General features: G+C 37.6%; 2 protein-coding genes across 7 annotated transcripts in view; one reads left to right on the top strand and one right to left on the bottom strand.

The window, feature by feature from the left end:
* On the top strand, positions 1 to 6,218 carry LOC109058174 (microtubule-associated protein 6 homolog). Its single transcript, XM_019075398.2, has 3 exons — positions 1 to 811; positions 2,172 to 2,397; positions 5,359 to 6,218. Exons 1-3 carry the CDS (start codon positions 348 to 350, stop codon positions 5,428 to 5,430), a joined length of 762 nt encoding a protein of 253 aa, XP_018930943.2. The 5' UTR covers positions 1 to 347; the 3' UTR covers positions 5,431 to 6,218.
* Positions 6,219 to 6,639: 421 nt separating this feature from the next.
* Positions 6,640 to 21,969, bottom strand: part of LOC109058176 (YEATS domain-containing protein 2-like) — a 35,355-nt gene continuing 20,025 nt past the window's right edge. For 5 of the 6 annotated variants that reach the window (XM_042778768.1, XM_042778778.1, XM_042778761.1 and 2 more), the window contains 16 exons: positions 20,700 to 20,861; positions 20,487 to 20,605; positions 20,081 to 20,227; positions 17,171 to 17,353; positions 16,612 to 16,948; positions 15,088 to 15,222; positions 13,828 to 13,914; positions 13,518 to 13,695; positions 12,887 to 12,963; positions 12,427 to 12,506; positions 12,137 to 12,338; positions 10,600 to 10,835; positions 9,203 to 9,277; positions 8,768 to 8,841; positions 8,043 to 8,120; positions 6,640 to 7,730 (listed from right to left, as the gene is read on the bottom strand). In XM_042778768.1, coding sequence (XP_042634702.1) covers positions 7,688 to 7,730; positions 8,043 to 8,120; positions 8,768 to 8,841; positions 9,203 to 9,277; positions 10,600 to 10,835; positions 12,137 to 12,338; positions 12,427 to 12,506; positions 12,887 to 12,963; positions 13,518 to 13,695; positions 13,828 to 13,914; positions 15,088 to 15,222; positions 16,612 to 16,948; positions 17,171 to 17,353; positions 20,081 to 20,227; positions 20,487 to 20,605; positions 20,700 to 20,861 — 2,213 coding nt within the window. In that variant the 3' untranslated portion in view covers positions 6,640 to 7,687. The remainder of the gene's footprint in view (positions 7,731 to 8,042; positions 8,121 to 8,767; positions 8,842 to 9,202; positions 9,278 to 10,599; positions 10,836 to 12,136; positions 12,339 to 12,426; positions 12,507 to 12,886; positions 12,964 to 13,517; positions 13,696 to 13,827; positions 13,915 to 15,087; positions 15,223 to 16,611; positions 16,949 to 17,170; positions 17,354 to 20,080; positions 20,228 to 20,486; positions 20,606 to 20,699; positions 20,862 to 21,969) is intronic. The other variant, XM_042778803.1, reaches the window with a different exon arrangement.

Below are 21,969 nucleotides of genomic sequence, written 5' to 3'. Positions count from 1 at the left end.
AAATTCGTCAAGTATTTCACGTCGACTACAAGTTTACATGGTACTTCAGAAAATACCTTAGTTTTACCATTGCATATGTCATTATTTAGGGCATGAAGTTGAGCTCTGTCGGGGAAACAGCCGTGAGGTGGACACGGGTCACCGACTCGGATGCTTATGGATTATTATTTTTTCTGCATTAAATGCAAATCACGTGAGATGAATGTGCAATGACAGTGTCCCGACACCGAGCCGTCTCGCGCAGTTCTAGAGGAACGGACACGCGCTCACATTCTTTCATGTAATCGAGCACCTCATCGCTTTTTTACTGTGTTTTCTTTCTTTTTGTTTTGGTTTATTTCATAGCAATGGCTTGGCCGTGCATCAGCAGAGTCTGCTGCTTGGCTCGGTTCTGGAACCAGTTCGATAAATCGGATTTGTCGGTTCCGCTAACGATTCAGAACTACTCTGACATCGGGGAGCAGGAGGTGCAATCCGTCACCAAACTCGTTTCCACGGAACAGACGCCGGGCGTCGACTTCGTAACGCCGGACCATGCAGCTGGAGTCCGGCGACCGCAACGAGGACGGACGGAACCGAGTTATAAACCCCGCGAGGACTACCATCCCCCGGGTGTGCCTTTCCCGAGCGTCACCCAGTACAAACAGGATTACAAACCCTGGCCCATCCCGAAGAAGGATAACTTTCCCTGGATTAGTAACGGAGGGAAAGGCGGCACTTTAACGGATAGCCCGGTGAACGGTTACTCTAACGGCACGAGTCAGCCGCGGGCGGGCAGGCAGAGAGGAGGAGATCAGCTCAGCTCATACAGGTACCGATGCTCTTCATGCTGGGCTTTCTCTCTTGGGAGCTGTTCTTCAGCACCTCTCATCCACTGCAACACACGCACACACTTCTCAACAGTTTATCATCATCATGAGTAAATATATTTTACTGCGATCCAACAAAGAACGTTATGTTATTAATTTGATTTAATTTTAGCAAATTTAGTTAGTAAAACATAACAAAACAAAATTATATATAATAATACTATATGGTTGAATTTCCTTATATTTTATTTTAGTAAAGTAAAACATTACAAAAGACAAACATTCAATATTATATTACTACTACTACTGCTGCTGCTAATAACAACAACTGATGATTTTTTTAAAATATTTGTAATCTATATTTTATTATTTTATTTCATTTTAGCCAGTTTAGTAAGTAAAAACATATTACAAAGACAAAAATATAATAATAATATATGGATAAATCTTTGTAATCTATATATTTTTTATTTTATTCTGAAGTAAGTAAAAACATTGCAAAGACAAAAAAACTTTTATTATTATTATTATTATTAATCTATATTTTATTTATATTGACCTATTTAGTAAGTAAAAACACTAAAATGATGAAAAAATCATACAAATAATATTATATATCCATATCTCTTGACTATTTTTATTCATCAAATAGACTACTATACTAACATAAAAACATGTAATAATAATATCACTTATTGGTATTTATCTAATATATATGTATATTATCTAATATACACTAGAACTTAAAACAGTGGTATTTATCTCTGAAATAACGCATGTTCACTAAAAATGAATTGTCTTTCTTTGATGCTGGCTTACTGTAGCGCTGTAATGGGACTGATGTGGTTGTAACAGTTGTGCATTGCAGTGATTTACAGACAGTGTGGTTACTGGTCACTGTCATGCATATTTCATCCGACAGCTCATGAAAGAGCAGAATTAATCTCAAACAACTACGTAAACAGTTATCTGAAGGGAACAGAATGAATTGATAAACAGCCTTCTGTGTTCATCAGCCTTTGGTTGAAGGATGTGATCTGTGAACGTATGAAACCTTCACTTCCAGTGATTTATTCACTAAAAACTTTCCTAGATGCTTTCATTCTGCATGGAGATTTTTTTCCCTTTTATAAAAATTGCATATGTATGTACAGATATGGATAGTGAAAATCATTTTTCATACAGTTTATGCTGAAGTAAATCTTTATGCTGGGCAACTGTTGCTATGGTTTGTCAGCATGACTTTAACTCAGCCTGACATGTGCTGCTCTTATCTGCAGCTCCTCAGGACTCTATCTCTGTTTTTACTTGTCTGTCTTTCTCTGTCTCTGTCTGATACATTTGATCTCTCTCTGGAGTCAGGAAGGAGTACCAGCCGTGGTCTGGAGCTCGGCCATCAAAGCCTGTCCACAAACGGCCCACCTTCCTGGGTACAGGTGCTGACCAGCCCCCACCAGAGACCAGCTACCAGGCTGCCTTCAGCCCAGACTCACACAGACACACGGACGCCGGCGTACCGGAGACCAGCACACACGCACAGACAGAGAGAGCACACTCACACAGGACAGAGAGCAGCATGAAACCAGAGGTGAGTGAGATGACAGATCAGAAGAGAAAGAGATCAAATCCGACAGTGAGCTGATGTGACAGAACTATCAACAAAGAGCAAAATTTCAGATCATGATCAGCAGAATGAGAACGAACTGGAGACTTTCATATAATCAGCAGGAGATCAATGTGTAAAAACAAGTTGACTTATCATAAGGACTTCTATCAACAGTTTGATAAGGGAGAGTCCCCCCCCCCCCCCCGCCCCAATGAATTATTCATGTTTGAGCTGTAAAGTTGACAAAATCAACCTTTTGAAGTGGGTTTACCTTTCTAGCTAGATTAACTTTTTGGGCAATTGGTATTCTGGTATTTAACCCAGAATATGTAAGCAGAAATATTCATTTGCATAACCTTTTAGGTTAATCTGTGATATCAAGCGTAATATGCAGTTAAATCATGTTGGTTATTTAACACTGATCCCTATCTGGGTCAAATGCGAGTTTTATGTCTGGTAAAAGTTGTGCTCTCTGTATCGACTAGTGCTGATTCATTGAGGTTATGTAATCAGTGACCCGCTCCTGTGCCCCATTGCGTCAATCTAGTCTGTGCCCGTCCTCTCAATAATAATCAAAACTAACTGTGAAACTGGTGCTGAATTTTTTGCCCGTCAGTCAGTGAAGTATGCACTAATTGGGATTCATTTAGTCTTAATTACTCTCTTGGTAACCCATGCATGCTGTCAAACCTCATGCTTGACCAGTGAGGAGAGAAACAGACAGCTGAAACACACAATGCCAGCAGTCTGAGGCAGATTTGGCATGAAATGTGTGCCTCTGGTGTCAGGCTTAAATGTCTCTGTTATTGAGTTGTAACTTTTCTTTTCATAACCTATGTGCTGATCCACTTGTCAAGTTGTCAGATAGATCCACTAGTCTGGCGTTTTCTGATGAAAACAAAGATGCCAAAACCAGGGACTGCGAGACAACCATTGATTTTATTATTATTTATTTTTGCATTGAAAAATGCCTTGAAATTATTATTATTATTATTATAAGAAATACTTTTAAAATATATATAAAAATGTTTACAATGTAATTTATTTTAATGTAATATGTTTGGATATAATGCATTTTACTTTTGGCCCACGACCCTCAAGCAAGTTTGATTTTTGGCCCTTCATATTAAAAAACTTCGGCACCTCTGCTCTATGAATAAAGAGGTTTTTAACAGATACAATTGATAATGCTGAACATGCAACTTTTGGCATACTATGTAGTGGAGAAGCAGGCGTGTGCTCTCATTCAAATCATATCAAACAGACAATTTTTCTACTAAATTATTTTTAAAGTGATAGTTCTCCCAAAAATGAAAAAGACCCCATGATTTGCTCACCCTCCAGCCATCCTAGGTGAATATGACTTTCTTCTGTCAGATAATTACAATCGGAGTTATAAAAAAAAATGTCCTGGCTCCTCCAGCGGATGACGTAGGCATAGCGCAAGTCATCAGTCTATATCTAGGAGGCTGATTTTGTGGGTTTATATTTTGTGTGTGTGTGTGTGTAAGTGTGCTGGATAGAGTCTAGAACACTGGAGACTTGCGTGACTAAGCCAGCTGCCATTATTTTGGCCGTCCCAAAGGTTTAACTCAAACACACCCAACCTGCCCTCCTGATCTCCCTCCAGCTGATGCTTTGAATTTAATGGTAAAAGACAGACTAACTGTCCACTATTCTTAAACACTTGTTTGAGAGATAAAACCAGCTGATCATTCTTAATTCTTTAAGTGGTCTTTTTTTCATTTAACCTTTTTTTGTATAGTTCATCAGTTTATTACAAGCTCAGTGAAACCAGGAAAACGTAAGCATACACTGTTTGGTATTGGAAATTATAGAGTATTTATTAGAACTTATAAATACTACAACAGTATTTATTTGAAATAGAAATATTTTGTAATAGAAATATCTTTACTGTCACTTTTGACCAATTTAATGCATCAATTTTGAACGGTAGTGTATGTACTATTACTCGGCAAAAGGCTTTAAAAAACATTTAACACCCACTTGTCATTTCAGAAATAATTAATTCAAGGTTGATGTTTTGGAGGTCTCCAAGGCCAAATTGGCATATTATAAAGCATTTCCAGCATTAGTATGGTAGAATGCCATTCTGAAGGCCTGAGGTTTGAACAATGTCTGCTGTTAGTGAGTCTGAGGCTGAGGGTGTCAAGTTCTTATTCTAGAATCACTAAACAGTGTGAGAGAGTGTGCGAGAGAAAAAGATTTAGTATAAATGATAAATCTCATTTTCACTCCAGCGCTTGGCTTCTCAAATAGCGAGCCCCTACAGTAAGGATTAGATGTCTTCTAGCTAGGAGAAGGAGACGGTCTGAGAGAGAGAGAGAGACAGAAAGAGAGACAAAGAACAAAGACAGATGGTGGCAAAGGGGCTGGAGATACTATAATATGAGACTTGGATAAGTAAATCCCAAATCATAGTAATTTGAAAATAGTATGCCAAATGGATACTATTTCTAGTGGTGTTTTAAAGTTTGAAGTCTCATAGGAAGACGTCAAGAGTGTCCATGACCTGATGCTTCTTTTTCTACTTACTTTTAAGATGAAAACTCTGAATGGATTCATATTTCAAATAAATACTATTCTTTTGAACCTTCTATTCATCAAAGAATATGGTGAAAAAAGTTTCACAAACATATTAAGCAGCACAATTGTTTTTAGCATTCAAAAAAATAAATGTTTCTTTAGCAGTAAATCAGCATATTAGAATGATTCCTGAAGGAGACACTGAAGACTGGAGTAATGATGCTTAAAATTTTACCATATTTATATCAAATAAATGCAGCCTTAGTGAACATAAGAACCTTCCAAAAAGATTTTTTTTTAAAAGTACATTTCATATTTATACTTTTTTTTTTTTTTTTTTTTATACTTTGACAAAAGTCATTGCTGATTTGAACAGAAATGTGTTTTATGTGACAGGAGCAGAAGACTAAGCTGTCACCAAACCCATCTGCCGTCTTTCAAAGCAAATCCAGGATCTTCAACATATGATCCATCAACACTCCCCATATAAAGAGCCACATTCACGTCTGATTCGGCCTTTCACTAGAAGAGGAGACCATTTTAAAAATGAATTGCCATCTGAATATTGAGAAACTGAAGTAGTTCTGAGAGACTAGGATTGTCAGAGGAGAAGAATGCCAGAGGATGAATAAAGACGGGTTCAATGCAAGAGCTTGTGAAAAGTAAAATAGAATTCTCCAAATCATTCCACTGAGGAAACTACAGAACCAGAGGAATTTTGCTAGAAATTTACACAACGTGAAATCTATGCAAGAGAATGTATGCTTCAAATGTCAACCATCTACTAGAAGGATATGTTTGTATTGTAATACACTTCAGATTTAAGAGTGATAGAAAGAGTGTGTGACTGGGAAAGTTTTCGGGCCTCAGTTTCTGCTAACTGTCCCAGTTGAATGAATATCTGCATGTTTCCTAAAAGTTTTATGAATTGATTGAATATGCAAGATTTAAAAATGTTTAAAAAGCAACAAAATGTAATCTGGTGTCTGGGTGTGTTTATCCTGTACAAGCTTAGTTAATGATATGCTTTTGTATATAGTGATGTTGGTCTGCCAATATTGATCTGCTAATGTCTGCCTGAGGATGCCGGGTGCTTCTTATCACCATTTTCATGCTCCAGACCCTGCTAGCCCTTTATGAAACCCATATAAAGACTAAAATATTAATATGAATATTTCACTGTCACTGAATTGGGGGCTGTGCAAGTATTTTGTAAATTCAGTTTAGAGATAAATGGGGGAAATCCTTAGGACAAACCGTTTAAATAAAAATTACATTCTTTAAATTTGCTTCCACATTATTTGACTAAGAGCTGATTAATCATTCTAAACATCTTACGAATAATTGTAATAATTTTAAAGATTGAAATTGTCTTGTAAGTTACATTACAAAAAAAATAAAATCACTCAAAAACTGATGCATAAGCGTGATCAGGAAAAAAAAACTGCTAATGGAAAGAAAACAAGTTAGTAAAAATAGTGAATTCAATCTTTGGTATAGCATAACAAAAAAAAATTGTAAACAAGTTTTGGTAGGCTGGTAAACACAAAAAACAAAGGAAATCTATTTCTGAGCCCTCGAAAGCCCCCTGAGCACTATCTTGTTATTGGCATGCTATGTGATATTTCAACTGTACTGCCAGTTGTAGAAAGAATAGAACAAATCAGGACAGCTGGATCCATCTTAGTGGCAGATTGACCATTTTTAATACAAGAATAGCTATTTTGTAATGCACAATATGAAAGAAAAACATTCAGGAGTTTGGTTAGACAAGTGAAGATTTTAACACTGAATTAGCACACACAGCAATACATTCTCTCCCAACCACAGACACACCAGACACTGATGCTAGCTGTATGACACAAAGTAGCCCACCAAACCAGAGGACACAACAGATTTAGCAAATACAGAAAATGCCTCCTGTCAATCTGCACCTTCTCCTCAATGCCCCCAAATGACACGCACAAAAAACTTCCACACTCACTGAAGTTTAATCCTTCATAAATCCCACAGCTGTACGAAAATGATTCATACGAAAACAACATGATTAAGACTTTTCTTAAACATTCTTTGCCCTAGTGTGAAACTAGTGAAGACGTGCGACTCAAAATGGACATTTCATTTAATGTCTGTATGTCTGGTTAAAAAATACCCCAAAAAGACATTTCTGTCATTATTTACTCAACACTATTTCAAACAACATGAAGGTAATAAATCATTCCAGAAAAGTAATTTTTAGGTGAACTATTCCTTTAAGACTAAGACAAGTTAAACAGCTGTCAACAGCAAAGCTTTTGTTTGCAGAGATCGAGGGTCTCAATCAAAGTAGAATAATCAGATGCAGATGCTTCTGCGTCTATGGTACCTGATCATTAACACTGTACTGTAGTTATTGTACTGACAGTTACATATACTGGACCAGAGTTCATAAATATCACAGAATTCATAAAGCATGAAAAACAATTAAATAGACTGATGTAGCCATACGAAACAAATGCCGTTCAGACTGCGTATCAAGCTGTGTTTGGGTTCAGTACCCTCATGTATAACACAGCAGTTGCTGTAAAAATGGCTGACTTCTATTATGACACTAGTAAGTAAGAGGGCATTTGCACCTGTGATTGGTCAGCCCTTGCACATTCTCCACCTTAACATAATGTGAGGGGGAGGAGTCAGTAAATTACAGTCCACCTGTCCTTCTGTGGTCAGATGCCAAGGAGTGAAGTTAGTCAGCATGGCCTTCATCCTTCACCATGATGCCCATGTACCTACCGGAGACAAGAGTTTATGGTGAGGTTTAAAATAAGTGTAACTGTAATAATGATGCATTTCCATGACATTTCAAAAGTTGGTTAAGATTTTTAAAGATTTTGTAAAAATCATATAGAAATTGCACCAAAAAGGGGTATTTAGAGCCAATGACATATTTAAATGCTGAGCATAACTATTTGATAGAGACATTTCAGTGCCTATTTATATTTATTTGAATTTTATTTAATTGTTTCCATATGTTTCCAGGTTGTTCAAGACCATGGGATGATAGTTGCTGAAAAGCCTAAAAAGAGGATGAACAAAATTACCTATTAGTCAGAAAATCACAGGTGGGAATAGAGCTAATTGCCTGATGCACGTCCATAGCTGATATCTCTCTCGGAGTTCTGTGGAGACAAGAAGAGAGGGATGAAACAAGGATGGGAATGAGAGAGAAAAGTCTCACGGTACATTTGCTCTCTTGGAATAATAGGTTATTGACCTTTGAGCATTAAATGAGAGGTCTGAGAGTCTTGTCAAACTGCTGCTTTCTGTAAATGTATGAGACTTCGATCAGTTCCTGCTTCATCATTGATATACTGATCATCATTTAAAACGGTGCTCTATAAAAGGCAGTTACCGAATACTGTATAAAAGGCAGATGAAATATTCTGCTCAATCTGTGTGTGTGTGTCAGGCGTGTGAATGAAAGCAGATGTGCTGAGTAAGTAGAGCAGCACTGAGACAATCTCTTCTCTCTCAGGGCTGGGCTCTGCTGCTCTACAACTCAAATAAATCAGATTTTCATGAGCTTTTCTCAGTGCTCTGATAATTATATACTATCATAAAGCACTTCCTCCCACAATCATGATCAAATCACATTAGACAAAGTTCAATGCTCTGAGTTCTTCAAAACTGACCTGGAAATAATCTTTTAAGCTCTATATGTAAAGAACAGAAGAGGCGCTTCAAACTACTCTTTTACTCTGAATCATGCTGGTCTGCCCATCTGTCTTGATTAATCTTACACTGGCACACAGGCTGATGCACTGACCTGTTTTGTTGGGATTTCCCATGGGCATTAGCCAAAGACTCCCTGAGGATTTCACTGGCAAACTGCTCCACAGCCTATGGAGAGATTTAGACAACATTCAGCACCTTGACATGTTAAGAATGTCCTACCAAGGACAAAAAAAATTGTTCTCACTGAAGGTAAAAAGAAAATTAATGTGAACATATTTGATGCTTAATAAAGAGCTATGTGGAGTGGTATTTAAGACAAATCAGATTTCAGAGTGGGAGGGGCTATCATTCATCATGGTTAGAACGAAAATGTACAAGTTAGTAAATAGTGCAAAGGCCTTTTTACACCAAGAACTCTAACTATAATGATGACTATATTACGGTATTAAAACTATGTAGTTAACATTCTGCATGTGAAATGATCTTTCAAAAAATAAAACAAATTACTAAATCACAGACTATTTACCTTAAGAATAACGGTCTCCACGACTGGAGCAAAAATGTTCTTCTCCACCTCCACCTGCTGCAGTTTGACGCCGATCTAACACACACACACACACACAATATCATTAGTAGAGCCCGACCGATATATCTATTAGGCAATTTTATCGGCCAATATGAGCCTGTCGCAGATATATTGGTATCGTGTGTATATACCGCCAATATGAATTTTTTTTTACAGAACATAAAACGCAGATAAATTGCTTGTAAATGGTGTAATTACATTTGATTACGTTTGTCCAGCAGAGTGCGCTCCATTGTTTGCTACTGACAATATGGATGAACTGATTTAAAGCTTAAGTGTATGGAATATGCTACTTTTGAAAATTTAAACGGCCATATCTCTGTAATGGCACGGCGGATCCGCACCAAATTTGGGGGATCCCTTCAGCTCGAGCGATCTGGGATCTAACGACATGCAGAGGGCAGCTTTCAAGAGGGCTCCTCGATCTGAAGGGATCCCCCGAATTTGGTGGAGAGCCGCCGTGCCGTTTTCGAGTGACACCAGCCAACCCTTTCACTTCAGTCTCTTGTTCAGACAGCCACATTCAAGCGATGTCTTAACGGTAAGTTGCTAAATAATTTGTGTTGTGGTGGCTTGAGTATGTTGAATGGTGATTTAACGCTACATTGTAATATTGTTGGTTGAGATGCAAAAGCAGCGGTTCTTAATCCTGTTCCTCGTGACTCCCCGTTTTGCACATTTTGTATATTTCTCTTATCAATTCAGAGGTTTGTTCTATTCAAGTGTCCTGCGAAGTGGAATTCACTGGATATTCTGCCATGATTCCAGTTTTAAGGGAACGTACGTTACATTCAAAGTAAGTAGTAATAAGTACACAGTTAAATAATGTCACATTTCTAAGTTCTGTCTGCGTGTGAAGACAGTGGTGTAGCGCAAATTCATAAATGAATGTTCCGAAGTGAAATAAACTTCAACGGAATGTTGGAACGGAAGTTTAATGGAATTGTATTGAAATAAAGTTGAATAAACTTCAACTTTACTTTTCAGTGCACTAATGTCAGACTCATTTTGGATAAAGTGTATTGTTAAATTGTTATATACCCTGCCTCCATTACTTATCTTTGTCACGTTATAATAAGTGTTTCATCAACACATTTGAGTGATTATTGCAAAAAATGTGTTTATGTGTATATATATTCTGTTTATGTGTATACTGCATTCTATATATAGAACCAGTCAAAAGTTTGGACACACGAATGAGAAAATGTCCAAACATTTGACTGGTATTGTACTATAATATACACAAAGAAAACCGGACGATATATCGATATAGGCCTTCTTTTACTCCCTAACATCGGTATCGGCCCTCAAAAAAAGAACATCTCAATCTCTCTCACCTGCTCCGACGTGTCTCTGATGAACTGGGTCGATGGGCAGCGCCCCAAGAAGAACTTGGGTTCCTGTTCAGCCTCTTCCTGTTCCAGCTTAATCTTGACCTTGGCATCTATGTCTTTCACACTGATGATATCAAGAGGCTCATCATCCTCCTCTTCAGGCTCTGCCTTCAGAATCCTCTGAAGTTGCTTTAGACGTTGAGACAGCTCCTCACAGCCTGTCAGAGTTGAGCTGCACTCTAACACACACACACACACACACACACACACACACACACACACACACACACACACACAAACGTGTTAGAGTAAAACAGCACACAACTCCTCACAAGCAGGAAGCAGAGCTACACAAACCTACCAAAAACAAATAATACTCTTGATCTACACTATGGCTCTGTTCCAAACACTATTATTATTATTCATAAAAATAGTTTGTGTTTTGCCTAATAATTATTAGAATTAAATATTATCATTTTTATGACTTTATTATTATTAACAGTAGTTTGTATTTTGTCTAATAACTATTATAATATCATTATTGGTTTTTATAGTGCCTAATAATTAATCTATTAATATTATTATTATTTAACAGTAGTTAATAATAATTATAATTAAACTTGAAACTATAAACATTACTCATCTAGTTATAATTATTAGTCTTAACAGTTACACAAGCTTAATAATAATAACAATTTATAATGTGCCTAATAATTATTAGAATTTATTTATTATTTTTAATAGTTTGTATAGTGCCTTTAATAAACAATTTATAAAAAGAAAAATATTTATTATTTATAATAGTTTGTATAGTGCCTTTTATAAACCTACACTGAACAACACAAAAAAGCAAACCAAGAAAGCACATAAATGGAGGCTGAAGACAATAAGTAATGCAGGAGAAAACAGTACAACAAACAAGACTCCCTAGTGAACCTCCTCACTGCCTACAGTCTACACTGGATATTTTCTAAGGCAGCATGCTAACCGAAAATAAACCTCATTAGTGACATTCATGGACAACATCTCCATTAGTGGTCACTCATTCAAACAAATACCGCCGAGGTGCACTAATGTCTCACAGTCAATATCAACGAGTATGACATCAGCACTTAGCTGAGCTAATGATGCAAACACTCTATTTTGCTAACAGCTAAGCCTTATCCATGAAATCTATGATGCCTTAAAATGCTGTCTAGGTAGGAAACACCGTAGGGACTGAAGCAGATCTGATGCTGAATTTCAGCTGCCTTTTGCCAAATTGAATTCAAGCCCAACTCTGAATTCTTATTATCTTATTATTTTACAGACTAATGCACCATCACTGGAAAATAGAGAGAGAGAAAGAGAGAGACAGAGAGTGAGAGAGAGAACACTACTGCATTGTCTGTGCCAAGTCTTGTGTAAGTCAAAGAGAGAGACACAGGCCATGATGAATTATCCTCAACCAATGGTTCAAATCACACAAACACACACACACACACACACACAAACCACATTGGACACAAGCCTGGTGCTGTTACATAAACTACACACTCACCGGGTTCACTGTCGATCTGTGTGAGTATGTCCTCGATGGAGTCCTCCTCTGTGTGCTGAGTTTCAGGGTCAGGGGGTGCGTAACCACGGAGACGGCACCAGAGAAGCACCTCTTTGGTTCTGGGTGGAGTGAGGGCCTGAAGCCGAGGGGTCCTCTCTAACAGATCAGCACACACACGGCGCACAGCCACTGCTCGTTGCAACTACACAAAGAGAAAGAAAGTAAATGAACACAATCCAACAGAGCTTACAGAGGCACTCAGACTAGATGAAACACAAACATTCCTATACCTCTGCAGCTCTGCGTTTGCCAATGTTCCATGAGTAGTACTGATCCACAGAGGTGGCACAGAACGGATGAGAGTCCTCATCTGCAAAGAAAAGAACAACTTTGATTGGTTTGGACTTGTGTACAATTAACTCTTTTTATGCAGACTAAATGAATGGAGATAATCAATTGTTTTCAATATTGATAATAACAACAAATGTTTCTTAAGTACCAAATCAGCCAATTAGAGTGATTTCTGAAGGATAATATAAGGATCACAGGAATAAAATACATTTTAAAATATATTAAAATAGAAAACAGTTATTTTAAGTGATAATTCACAATATTACTGTGTTTTTGATCAAATAAATGCCTCTGTGCGAATAAGAGACAAAATATAAAAATTATTTTTTCTCTCTCAAATTTTAGCATTTAGAAAATAGTTTTAGTCGATTTTAAAGTATGTGAAGCTGTCAAACTTACTTTTCTCAGGGACAATCAAAGGGAATTTCTTCACTATAGCCGTCAGAAGTTGTGTCATGTTCTCGATGTGCTCCGTACTTAGAGAGATTGACAATTTTTTCAAAATATGTACACAAATATTACAAGCTTTCAACAAAAAATTTGAAATTGAGCAGCAGTGGTGCTCCTCAGCAACACATTTATTTTTATTTTAGTGGTGAGTTTGCAGACTAGATTGAATCTGATGATAGAAACCAGACCACTATAACATAAAATAAACAATAAATGTGGGAAATATTTGTCTGAACATATTAGAAAAATTGCTCACTCACTAAGAATTGGTCAGAGTGATTAATGAATGAACTACTTATTCACTCAAGAAACTGCAAGTCTGCATTACTTTTGGTAAAATCCACCTCAAAATGTCATGAGAATTACATCAGCATTAACATAATTAAGTGTCAGGAGAATTACATCAGTATTATTACTGACTAGGTGTTACTATGGCAACACACAATTAAAAAAATTCTAAATTGTGAATGTGCATGTCTAGGGTGTCGATGCCCCTCTGCAGAAATAGAATCCTCAGGGAAAAACATTCTGACATTCAGACAGATCAGGACTGAGAGACAATTGTGTGTCTAGTTCTTACTTGATAAGTTCATGTGTTGTAGATTCTATGCCCTGTTCAACTTTAATAGTAGCAGCTGCGTCTGTGGATGTGGGGGTTGTCGGCAGGGGACCAGAGGTGGGTGGTGTAGAGGGTGGGGCAGATGTTTGGGCTACTGGAGTATTACAAGTGGAGCTAACCAAACCAGGTTCAGTTTTAACTATGTAAAGACACAAACACAACAGAGGTTAAAAAAAAAAGTTTGGAATCAGAAGATTGCATGGTTATACACATTACTCCTTGACATTATATCCACTCTATATGTGTGTGTGTGTGTGTGTGCATGTCTCACCTTGAGCTACAGGTGTGGATGCTGAGGAAGCAGCTCCACTCGTGGTTGTGTTGCAGCCAGAAGCACCTTTAGCACCAGACTGCATGACTGTAACATATATTTTTTTTTATATTGATCAAAAGAGACAGTAAAGACATTTATAACATTACAAAATTTTTATTTTTCAAAAAATTGCTGTTCTTTTGAACTTTCTTCAAATCTTTCTTCTTTCTTTCTTTCAAATAATATATATATATATATATATATATATATATATATATATATATATATATATATATATATATATATATATATACATACATACATACATACATACATACACACACACACATTTTTGTCCTTGTTTTATTGGTATGTTTAATGATAAAGATATTTAACAATTATATACTGTAATTTCTCATAATGTGAAATAACATTTTGGTCATATTGCCCACAAATAGTGATAATTTAGTAAAAAACACCTTTCAGCCATGGTGTTTTAATGTTCTGATTCATGTAGTTACTGTTGTTTCTCATAAATGTTAAGATCACTCAAGCCTGCCATTTCTCAATTACTGAATCCTGTAACCTCACAATTACGTTCTTCCATACTTCCATCCATCTCTATAACTATGACAACAGCTTGCATACTGTTACTGGAAATGGCCTGTCTTGCTGCTTGGATGTTCATGTACTGCACTCATTCAACAAACTAAACTGAGGCAGCTTCTGCTGCCACGGTGCTGCACAGATCAATCTAAAACAAAGCTAGCAACTAGGTAGAGAGAGCACAAAATGAGAAAATGAAAACCACATCTGACAGGTAAGTGTCTCTGGAGCTCTGTTCACCTATTACTGTCATCACTGATGAATGCTGAACAAAAACAAACATCTCTGATAAATACAATCGGGCAGGCTCAACAAGGCTGACAAAAAATATCAATCCACGAAGGCTGGCAGAATTAGAACTCCTTAACAACCTGACACAGCCCACCATGACAACACAACAGTGCCTTGCTAAGATCACAATGGTGATAAATCATAAATCACCACTTGTAGAGACTCAAACCTACTTTTGGTTGCTAGCCAAGATCTATAACCACAAAGCACATCTCTAGGTTTTGGAACAAAGCTTATGTATCAGAGCACTTAACTGGAACATGAAGCTGAAAATAAAAAGTCTAACTTTACAATGTTACACCGATTCAAAGCCTTCAGGACACTAGAGATCAGGAGTGAGAGTCAGGCTGTGTGGGTATCAGAGGAACAGGGTGCTGTTACCTTTGCTGACAGGCATCAAGATGGTCTGCAGCCCTGAGGACCCACTGCCCACACTGAGTTGCTTCAGCTGATTAGCTGGGATGGTGAGAACCGTCTGCTGGGAACTGGACTGAGCTGGGTGCAACTTCAACATACCTGCGAATGTAGAGAATCATGGTGACACCTGAACACCAAAAAGTGGCCCAAAAAAAAAAAAAAAAAACACCAAATGAAGCATTTCAAGCAATTAAATCAAAATATGGGTGGACAGCTTGCAGTATTCAAAAATATACATTGTAACATGGTTATTTAACATATAGACCATTTTTTCATTTAATGATCCATGCACAGATCATGATAGTTACAGCGATATACATGAAGTGTTACAAAAAAATTGTCATAGCGCCCTAATTCATGTTAATAAAGATTTATTTCACTCTTGAAGCTAATGGACAGAGACCATTCAGCCACCAGATGGGAAAAAAGACATTTGTGATCCAATTTAAATGCCTGTGGGAGTCTGTGAGAGCTTTAGCTGTTTGTCATTTTAAAGGTGCGGTGACGATAACAATGTTTCAGCGAAATTTCACAGGCCATTGTCTATTGTCAATAATGTAGCAATGTATGAAGCACAGCTCATACAGAAGTCACTTTAAAGGTGGTGAAAGTGATTCCTGGTAGCCAATGTTGACATTCAAAATCACCAAAACAAACAAGCCCCTACCCCAAAGGGAACTCGCCCCTATTTTGATAGCTCCGCCCCACACATACGTACACAACGCAGGCAACGATTAGTTCTGTGAAACAAAGCAAAACCAATGTTACACCATTTCTACACCGGACGCGACTGGCGCAGCGCGACAAAATACTATAGAACTCATTATAATCAGTGATGCTGTCTACACCATAGATGTATATACACATCTATGGTCTACACTGGATGCAGCGCGGCATGACACGAGAAAATCCCCAACAGAAAACTGCTGCTGCGTTCTATTTATGACGTATTGACACAAATTTCAAATGACTTTCAACGGTCGCTTTGAGACAAAGCAACCTCGGCGTCCGATCGCAGGCAAATATCCGCTCCTTGAGTTCTCTCCAGTGCTGGAAAGCTGATCCTATATTTGCTGGTGTTTTATTTCTTGTTTTTTTTGATTGATTATTATTTTGTTTTGCTGGTTGTTTCCTCTTTTGTTTTTTTATCCACCATCTCTATCTTTCTGTCACTTAATGTCTGTCCTGTGCACTGCACGCTCTCTCCTCCACATCATGAGAAGACACGCCCCTTATTGGTGATTGGCTACAAGTTTGTTTTGCTACTCGGCCTGAATCAGTTTTCTAAAGCGTTTTTGAAAAATCGCTTACCCCAACTTTAAAACCAAGCAGCTTTCTGTTGGTCAATGTGGCAAATTTGCATGACCCATTGTGAAATCAGTGAGGGGAAATCTTTCACCTTCATGTGAAATTCCAGACTGTGTGTGCAAAGGGTGTGATCAAAAAATTTAAACAAGGGGCAACTTTGGACAGCAGAAGACTGGTTACCTGAGATGGTGGCAGCAGTTTTCCCGCTGACCGTTCCTCCACCAATCAGTGATGCTGCAGTGACCAGTGAAGGGCTTGAGCTTTTGGACCCGCCCACTACAGACGACCCCGCCCCCTTTGACAGGCTAATGAGAGGCATGTTGACGCTCTTGGCGACTGTGACTACAGTACCGGTGCCAGAGGCAGAACTCTTTGCTGTGCTGGCGGCAGAGCTGGCACTCTTGGCCGCACTGATCACTGCAGCTTGATTGGCAGCTACAAGCACAGGGTGCTGCGGTGGCGCTTTAGCCATCTGAGGGAACGGCTGAGAGGACGATCCTCCAGTGGCTTCGGCTGACTGTAGGGGTGAAAACATTAGAGGGGCTATAAATAGACAAAGTGACTTCAATATATCAACTTTGTGATGGAGGCACAACACATTGAGCTTTCAGCATAAACATTTTTTGTCTCAATTGAAAGATGAAGTCAATGACCTAATAAGACAATAAGACTTTTGTAGGGACAGAGCTACACTTCTTGATTAGACTATGTAGAACACACAGATGGGTAAATCTCTTGCCTGTTGAGAGGTGGGTGTAGAACTGGGTGTGGATGGGGTTGAGCTTGTGGCAGTGATGACACCTCCCGTCATTCTAAGGGTGGTCGTGCCAGGTTTGCCTAGGTGACTTGCTGCAGTAGCTGTTACCATTTTCACTGAGCCATCTGACAGCTTCACCTGAGAACCTTGAGACCCACCCACCACCTGTCAATCAAATATTAAAAGAAAGAAGTTGAAAAACCCAAATCCAACAATCTGAGAAATTTGTTATTCCTACCAGAGGGTCTGTTCTTTACAGTTCTAAATAAAACTCTCAGCCTTACAATCACATAAAAAGGTAAATAAGACTAATTCTACTGAAGAACTACAATTTAAAACAATGAAATTCTCCCAGAGTCTCTTTTTTTACATTCTGTTTTTTACCTTCTGACTTTAATATTCATGCCAATGCAGCTTCACTGGACTTGAAAAGAGAGTGAGAAAAAGACTGCGAGTATCTACCTTACATAACAGCATATGCAGTGATAGAGCAAGAAGTCTTTAAATTGTTTCTCACACTTGTTCTCGCATGTCTTTTCCTCTAATGCTGCTTCTCTCTTGCTCTTAAGCTCACAGCAAATACCCTCAATCAAACACAAATACTCCACCATGACCACCAGAGTACTGAAGTAGATCATGCACTTATCAATATGTACAGTCATCTTACTGCATGCAAACAATCTCTAGCAGGTCTAATGCACCAGAGGAAGAGGTTTGATTTAGTCCCATCTGTGCTGAGGGGTGGATAACGAGAATTATAACAAAAAAAACTATTGAGCAGAAATCATGGTGCCCTCTGTGCTCCACTTTATGATGAGAATTATGAGGGTATGATTCAAATAGATAATTAAGCAACAAGAGGAAAGGTAGTAAGAGAAGGAAGGAAGAGAGGCCCATGAGTGTATGTTTATGTTTGGGTTGAAATGTGTTTCGTTTGAGAATCGATATCGCGATGTACGAATCCACGATAGTCACATCGCAGGATGTGCGATGTAGGCTGTCGTAGTTGATCCGTTATTTATTAACCGAATGTGATTCGCGGATTAAATGCACAGCTTAACCATCATAGAGGGAAAGTTTATCATTTGCATGTGTTTTTAAGTCCTGTCAGTTTAACAGGGCGCATATAAGAATGAGCAGAGAGAGAGAGAGAGAGAGAGAGAGAGAGAGAGAGAGAGAGAGAGAAAGAGAGAGCGAGAGCGCGCCCCGGCTGCGCGCGCGTGCTCACCTTCACCGTCTTCAGACAACACGAGCGCTGTCTTGCTCTCTCTCCCTCGCGCATATTAATCAAAATCAATTGACACGATGGTGTCGAACAAATAATAATAATAAAAAAAAACTATCTAAAATATTCTAAACTGCCGAGATAATTACACAATATGTGCTGTATACGTCTGATTCGCGAACTAATGATTCCTTTGAACCGATTCAATTTAATGAATGGTTTTAAACAACTGACCTGTCCAACACTGAACTCACGAGACGTCTGAATTGGTGTATAAAAAAAATCTGTAACACTTTACAATAGTGTTCTATTTATTAAACTATTTAACTTCATTATTTAACATTTACTTTTACTAAACCTGCACTTCTACAACATTGTTAATTTCAACATTTAGGCTATAGCCTTCATTGTTTGAAATCAAAAGTTGTACAGATTTGTTAACATAGTTAATGCACTGTGAAGTAACATTACCAAACAATGAACAGCTGTGTTTTTATAAACTAAGATAAACAAAGATTAATAAATATAGTAACAAAAGTATTGCTCATGGTAAGTTCATGTTAGTTAATATGTTAAGAATTCAAACCATATCCTAAAGTTAAAAACAAATAATTTACTCTAATTTAAATAATACTCTGATGTTTAAATCATTTAAAATGAGAATGTAAGTGTGCTCACCCCATTTTTGTTTGTAAGAAAACATTAGATTATTTTTCATATCGCAATATATATCGCAGAAAAATAAAATATCGCAATGTCATTTTTTCCCAATATCGTGCAGCCCTAGTTTACAGGTTGAATTACAGCTCAAATGTCAGCTGCAGGCATACTCATTAGCCTCTATCTTATAATCAGGACACACACACATGCAGAAAGGGCTCTAGAGAGTGTAAGTTCTTCAGAAGAGGCGTTGTGTAACACTAACGAAAGTGCAGCAAGAGGAAGAAAGAAAAAGGAGAGATAAACCAAGATCAATGAAAAAGAGAGAGAGAGAGAGAGAGAGAGAGAGAGAGAGAGAGAGAGAGAGAGAGAGAGAGCAAGAAATCGATGACGAAGAGGGAGGAAATAATGGCAAACCCCTGAACACTTTTGCTTTTATACAGTAGCTAAACAGATCTCACTCCTTCTTAGTCACTGAGTTTGTGTGTGTGCATTTTAACATTTTATTTCTGTATTTTATTGAAGCTAACTCATTAAATACAGATGTCTGTTTTAGCAAGAAAAATTAATTTGTTGCTGAATACATCTCTGCTGCATTGTTATCTACAGTGCCACAACAAAAAAGAAATGACATTTTACAAGAATTTTGAGCTTGTATTCTGAATGTAATTAAAAGTTAAAGTGGTCAGGTACTGCAAAATAAAGACAATACATCTTTCATCTGCATTATCTGCACCTAAAATTAAACCTACAGCATGACCTAAACACCTGCTATCCAATCCAATAAGCTTCATCTATATAAGAAAACAATATAATTTTAATATAAATCATTATAATATTCTAATTTATAATATAATAATACATACTGTAATATATGTGTGTGTATATATATATATATATATATATATAGTATCAACTAATAATGTATAAATATTCAATTACATATCCCTGTAGATATAAAACTATATACAGCAGAGGGGGAAGTAGAGGTGTTGTTAAATCCTTACTTTGTTACACACCTGAGCCAAAATGGCTGCCTTCTGTCCAGCTGTGACCCGAATGGCCTGTTGGGTACTGGATGCAGGACTTGATGCCACATGACCACCAGAGGTCTGTTTCCCAGAGCCCCCTGGCTGGCCAACCAAGAACGTGCCCTGAAAAGATTGATAATGACTTTGTCAACATAACCCAGACTGACAGAAAAAGGCTTCTGGGTTGTGTGTGTGTGTATATATCTTTGACTGGACTTTGCTTTAGACAACAAAATCACACACTGAGCTCAACATATTAAACAGAGGTCATTCAAATGGTGTTAGTTAGTAACTAAACAACTAGTATTGTCATGATCAATTCTACAGAGTATAATGTATGTCAAAATCTTGACTTTAAATGATTTACAGAAATGCATATCACCTGAGGAGTCTGTTTGAGGATGTAAGAAGTGTAGGATAAATTGGAAGGCAGGCTGCCAGACCCTGAGGACCCACTGGAGGAATGCGACCCTCCAGAACTAGAACTCTGAGACTGCTGGCCTACAGACAGAGATACATTTAGTTAGATGTTTATCTGAATACAGAAAGAGACAATGACAATGTTCCCAAAACCACATGATAGCGTGTGTCTGACCCGCGCTGTGTGAGGCTCTCAGAATAGCTCCTTGAGGGATCAGTAGCAGTTTGCCTTTGCCCGATGGGTTCTTGCTGTTGGTGGTCAGGTACAGCTTTGTTCCCGGAGGCAGATTGGCCAGGTTTGCCAAGTTATTTGCCGGTAACTGTAGGGTGGCCATAACTAAAAACAAAATGAATACAAATCACCACAAAAACAATTATTACACAAAAGAGAAACATATTATAGCAAGAAATAGTAATGCTTAATATGGATAAAATAAATTTGAGAAGTCATCAGTGAATATCAATTTGACCTATTATTCAGCACTTAAAGCTTCTGTATAACTTAGAAAAACATGAAACTGTATTAGCTACTTTCATGGTGTTTTATCCTTAACAGCCCATGGCAGCTATATGTTTTCACTGTTTGGAGAAAAAGCAGTGTGAACATACACTACCCTTCAAACTTTTTGAAAAATGTAATCCTTTTATTTATCAGGGATGCATTAAACTGATCAAGAGTTACAGTGAAGACATTTATATTACAAAATGATTTCAAATAAATGCTGTTCTTTTGAACTTCTTTTCACAAAAATATTAAGTAGCACAAATGTTTTCAACATTGTTAATAATACATATGCTACTTGAACACCAAATCAGCATATTAGAATGATTTTCTAAAAGATCAAGTGACAGTAGAAATGGCTAAAATAGACAACAGTTATAATAAACTTGTAATACAACACTACTTTTTAACTGTATTGTTGTGCAGTACTGTTAATGGTAGCACAAATAATTTTGGCGTAATCTCTATTGACACAATAAGATGCAGAAAATTTGTTCAACATGGACCTATACAGAACATACAGCAATTTCATATACCACTAACAATGCTTCCAATATGAATTCACATATGGGTTTCTTTAAAATGAATCAAAGTAATTCCTGTTTCCCCCTGTGGTGGCAGGGAGATACAAGTGTCTGACTGAGTAATGGTGTTTCCTAATGGTTTAGTCAGTGTTGCAGTACAGCCACACACACTTAGATTAGCCCTGTGAAATTCCTCTCTTAGCACAACATCTGCTGATCAGCCTGACAAACACTTCTCCAAACACGCAAACAAATGCACAATCTTGTCCCCCAACACACATTTTTGTTCTGAACATCTTAATTAGCATCCCTGGCAAGACAAATGCTTTCTGAACTTTGCGAACATACACACACACACACACACACTTCACCTTCTAAAAATTAATACATGCACACTTGTATTTCAAGATTGAGATACT

The sequence above is a fragment of the Cyprinus carpio genome, chromosome A2 (genome assembly GCF_018340385.1).
Source record: "Cyprinus carpio isolate SPL01 chromosome A2, ASM1834038v1, whole genome shotgun sequence".
In the NCBI taxonomy this organism is placed as follows: domain Eukaryota; kingdom Metazoa; phylum Chordata; class Actinopteri; order Cypriniformes; family Cyprinidae; genus Cyprinus; species Cyprinus carpio.
Note: the sequence above shows the minus strand (reverse complement) of the source record. Positions and strands in the feature narration are given on the sequence as shown.

Bases quoted from the DNA above. Each gene is read 5' to 3' on its own strand.
- LOC109058174 (XM_019075398.2), top strand. From the start codon at position 348: ATGGCTTGGCCGTGCATCAGCAGAGTCTGCTGCTTGGCTCGGTTCTGG. The intron at 812-2,171 runs GTACCGATGCTC...CTCTGGAGTCAG, and splicing joins GATCAGCTCAGCTCATACAG to GAAGGAGTACCAGCCGTGGT. The intron at 2,398-5,358 runs GTGAGTGAGATG...TTTATGTGACAG, and splicing joins AGAGCAGCATGAAACCAGAG to GAGCAGAAGACTAAGCTGTC.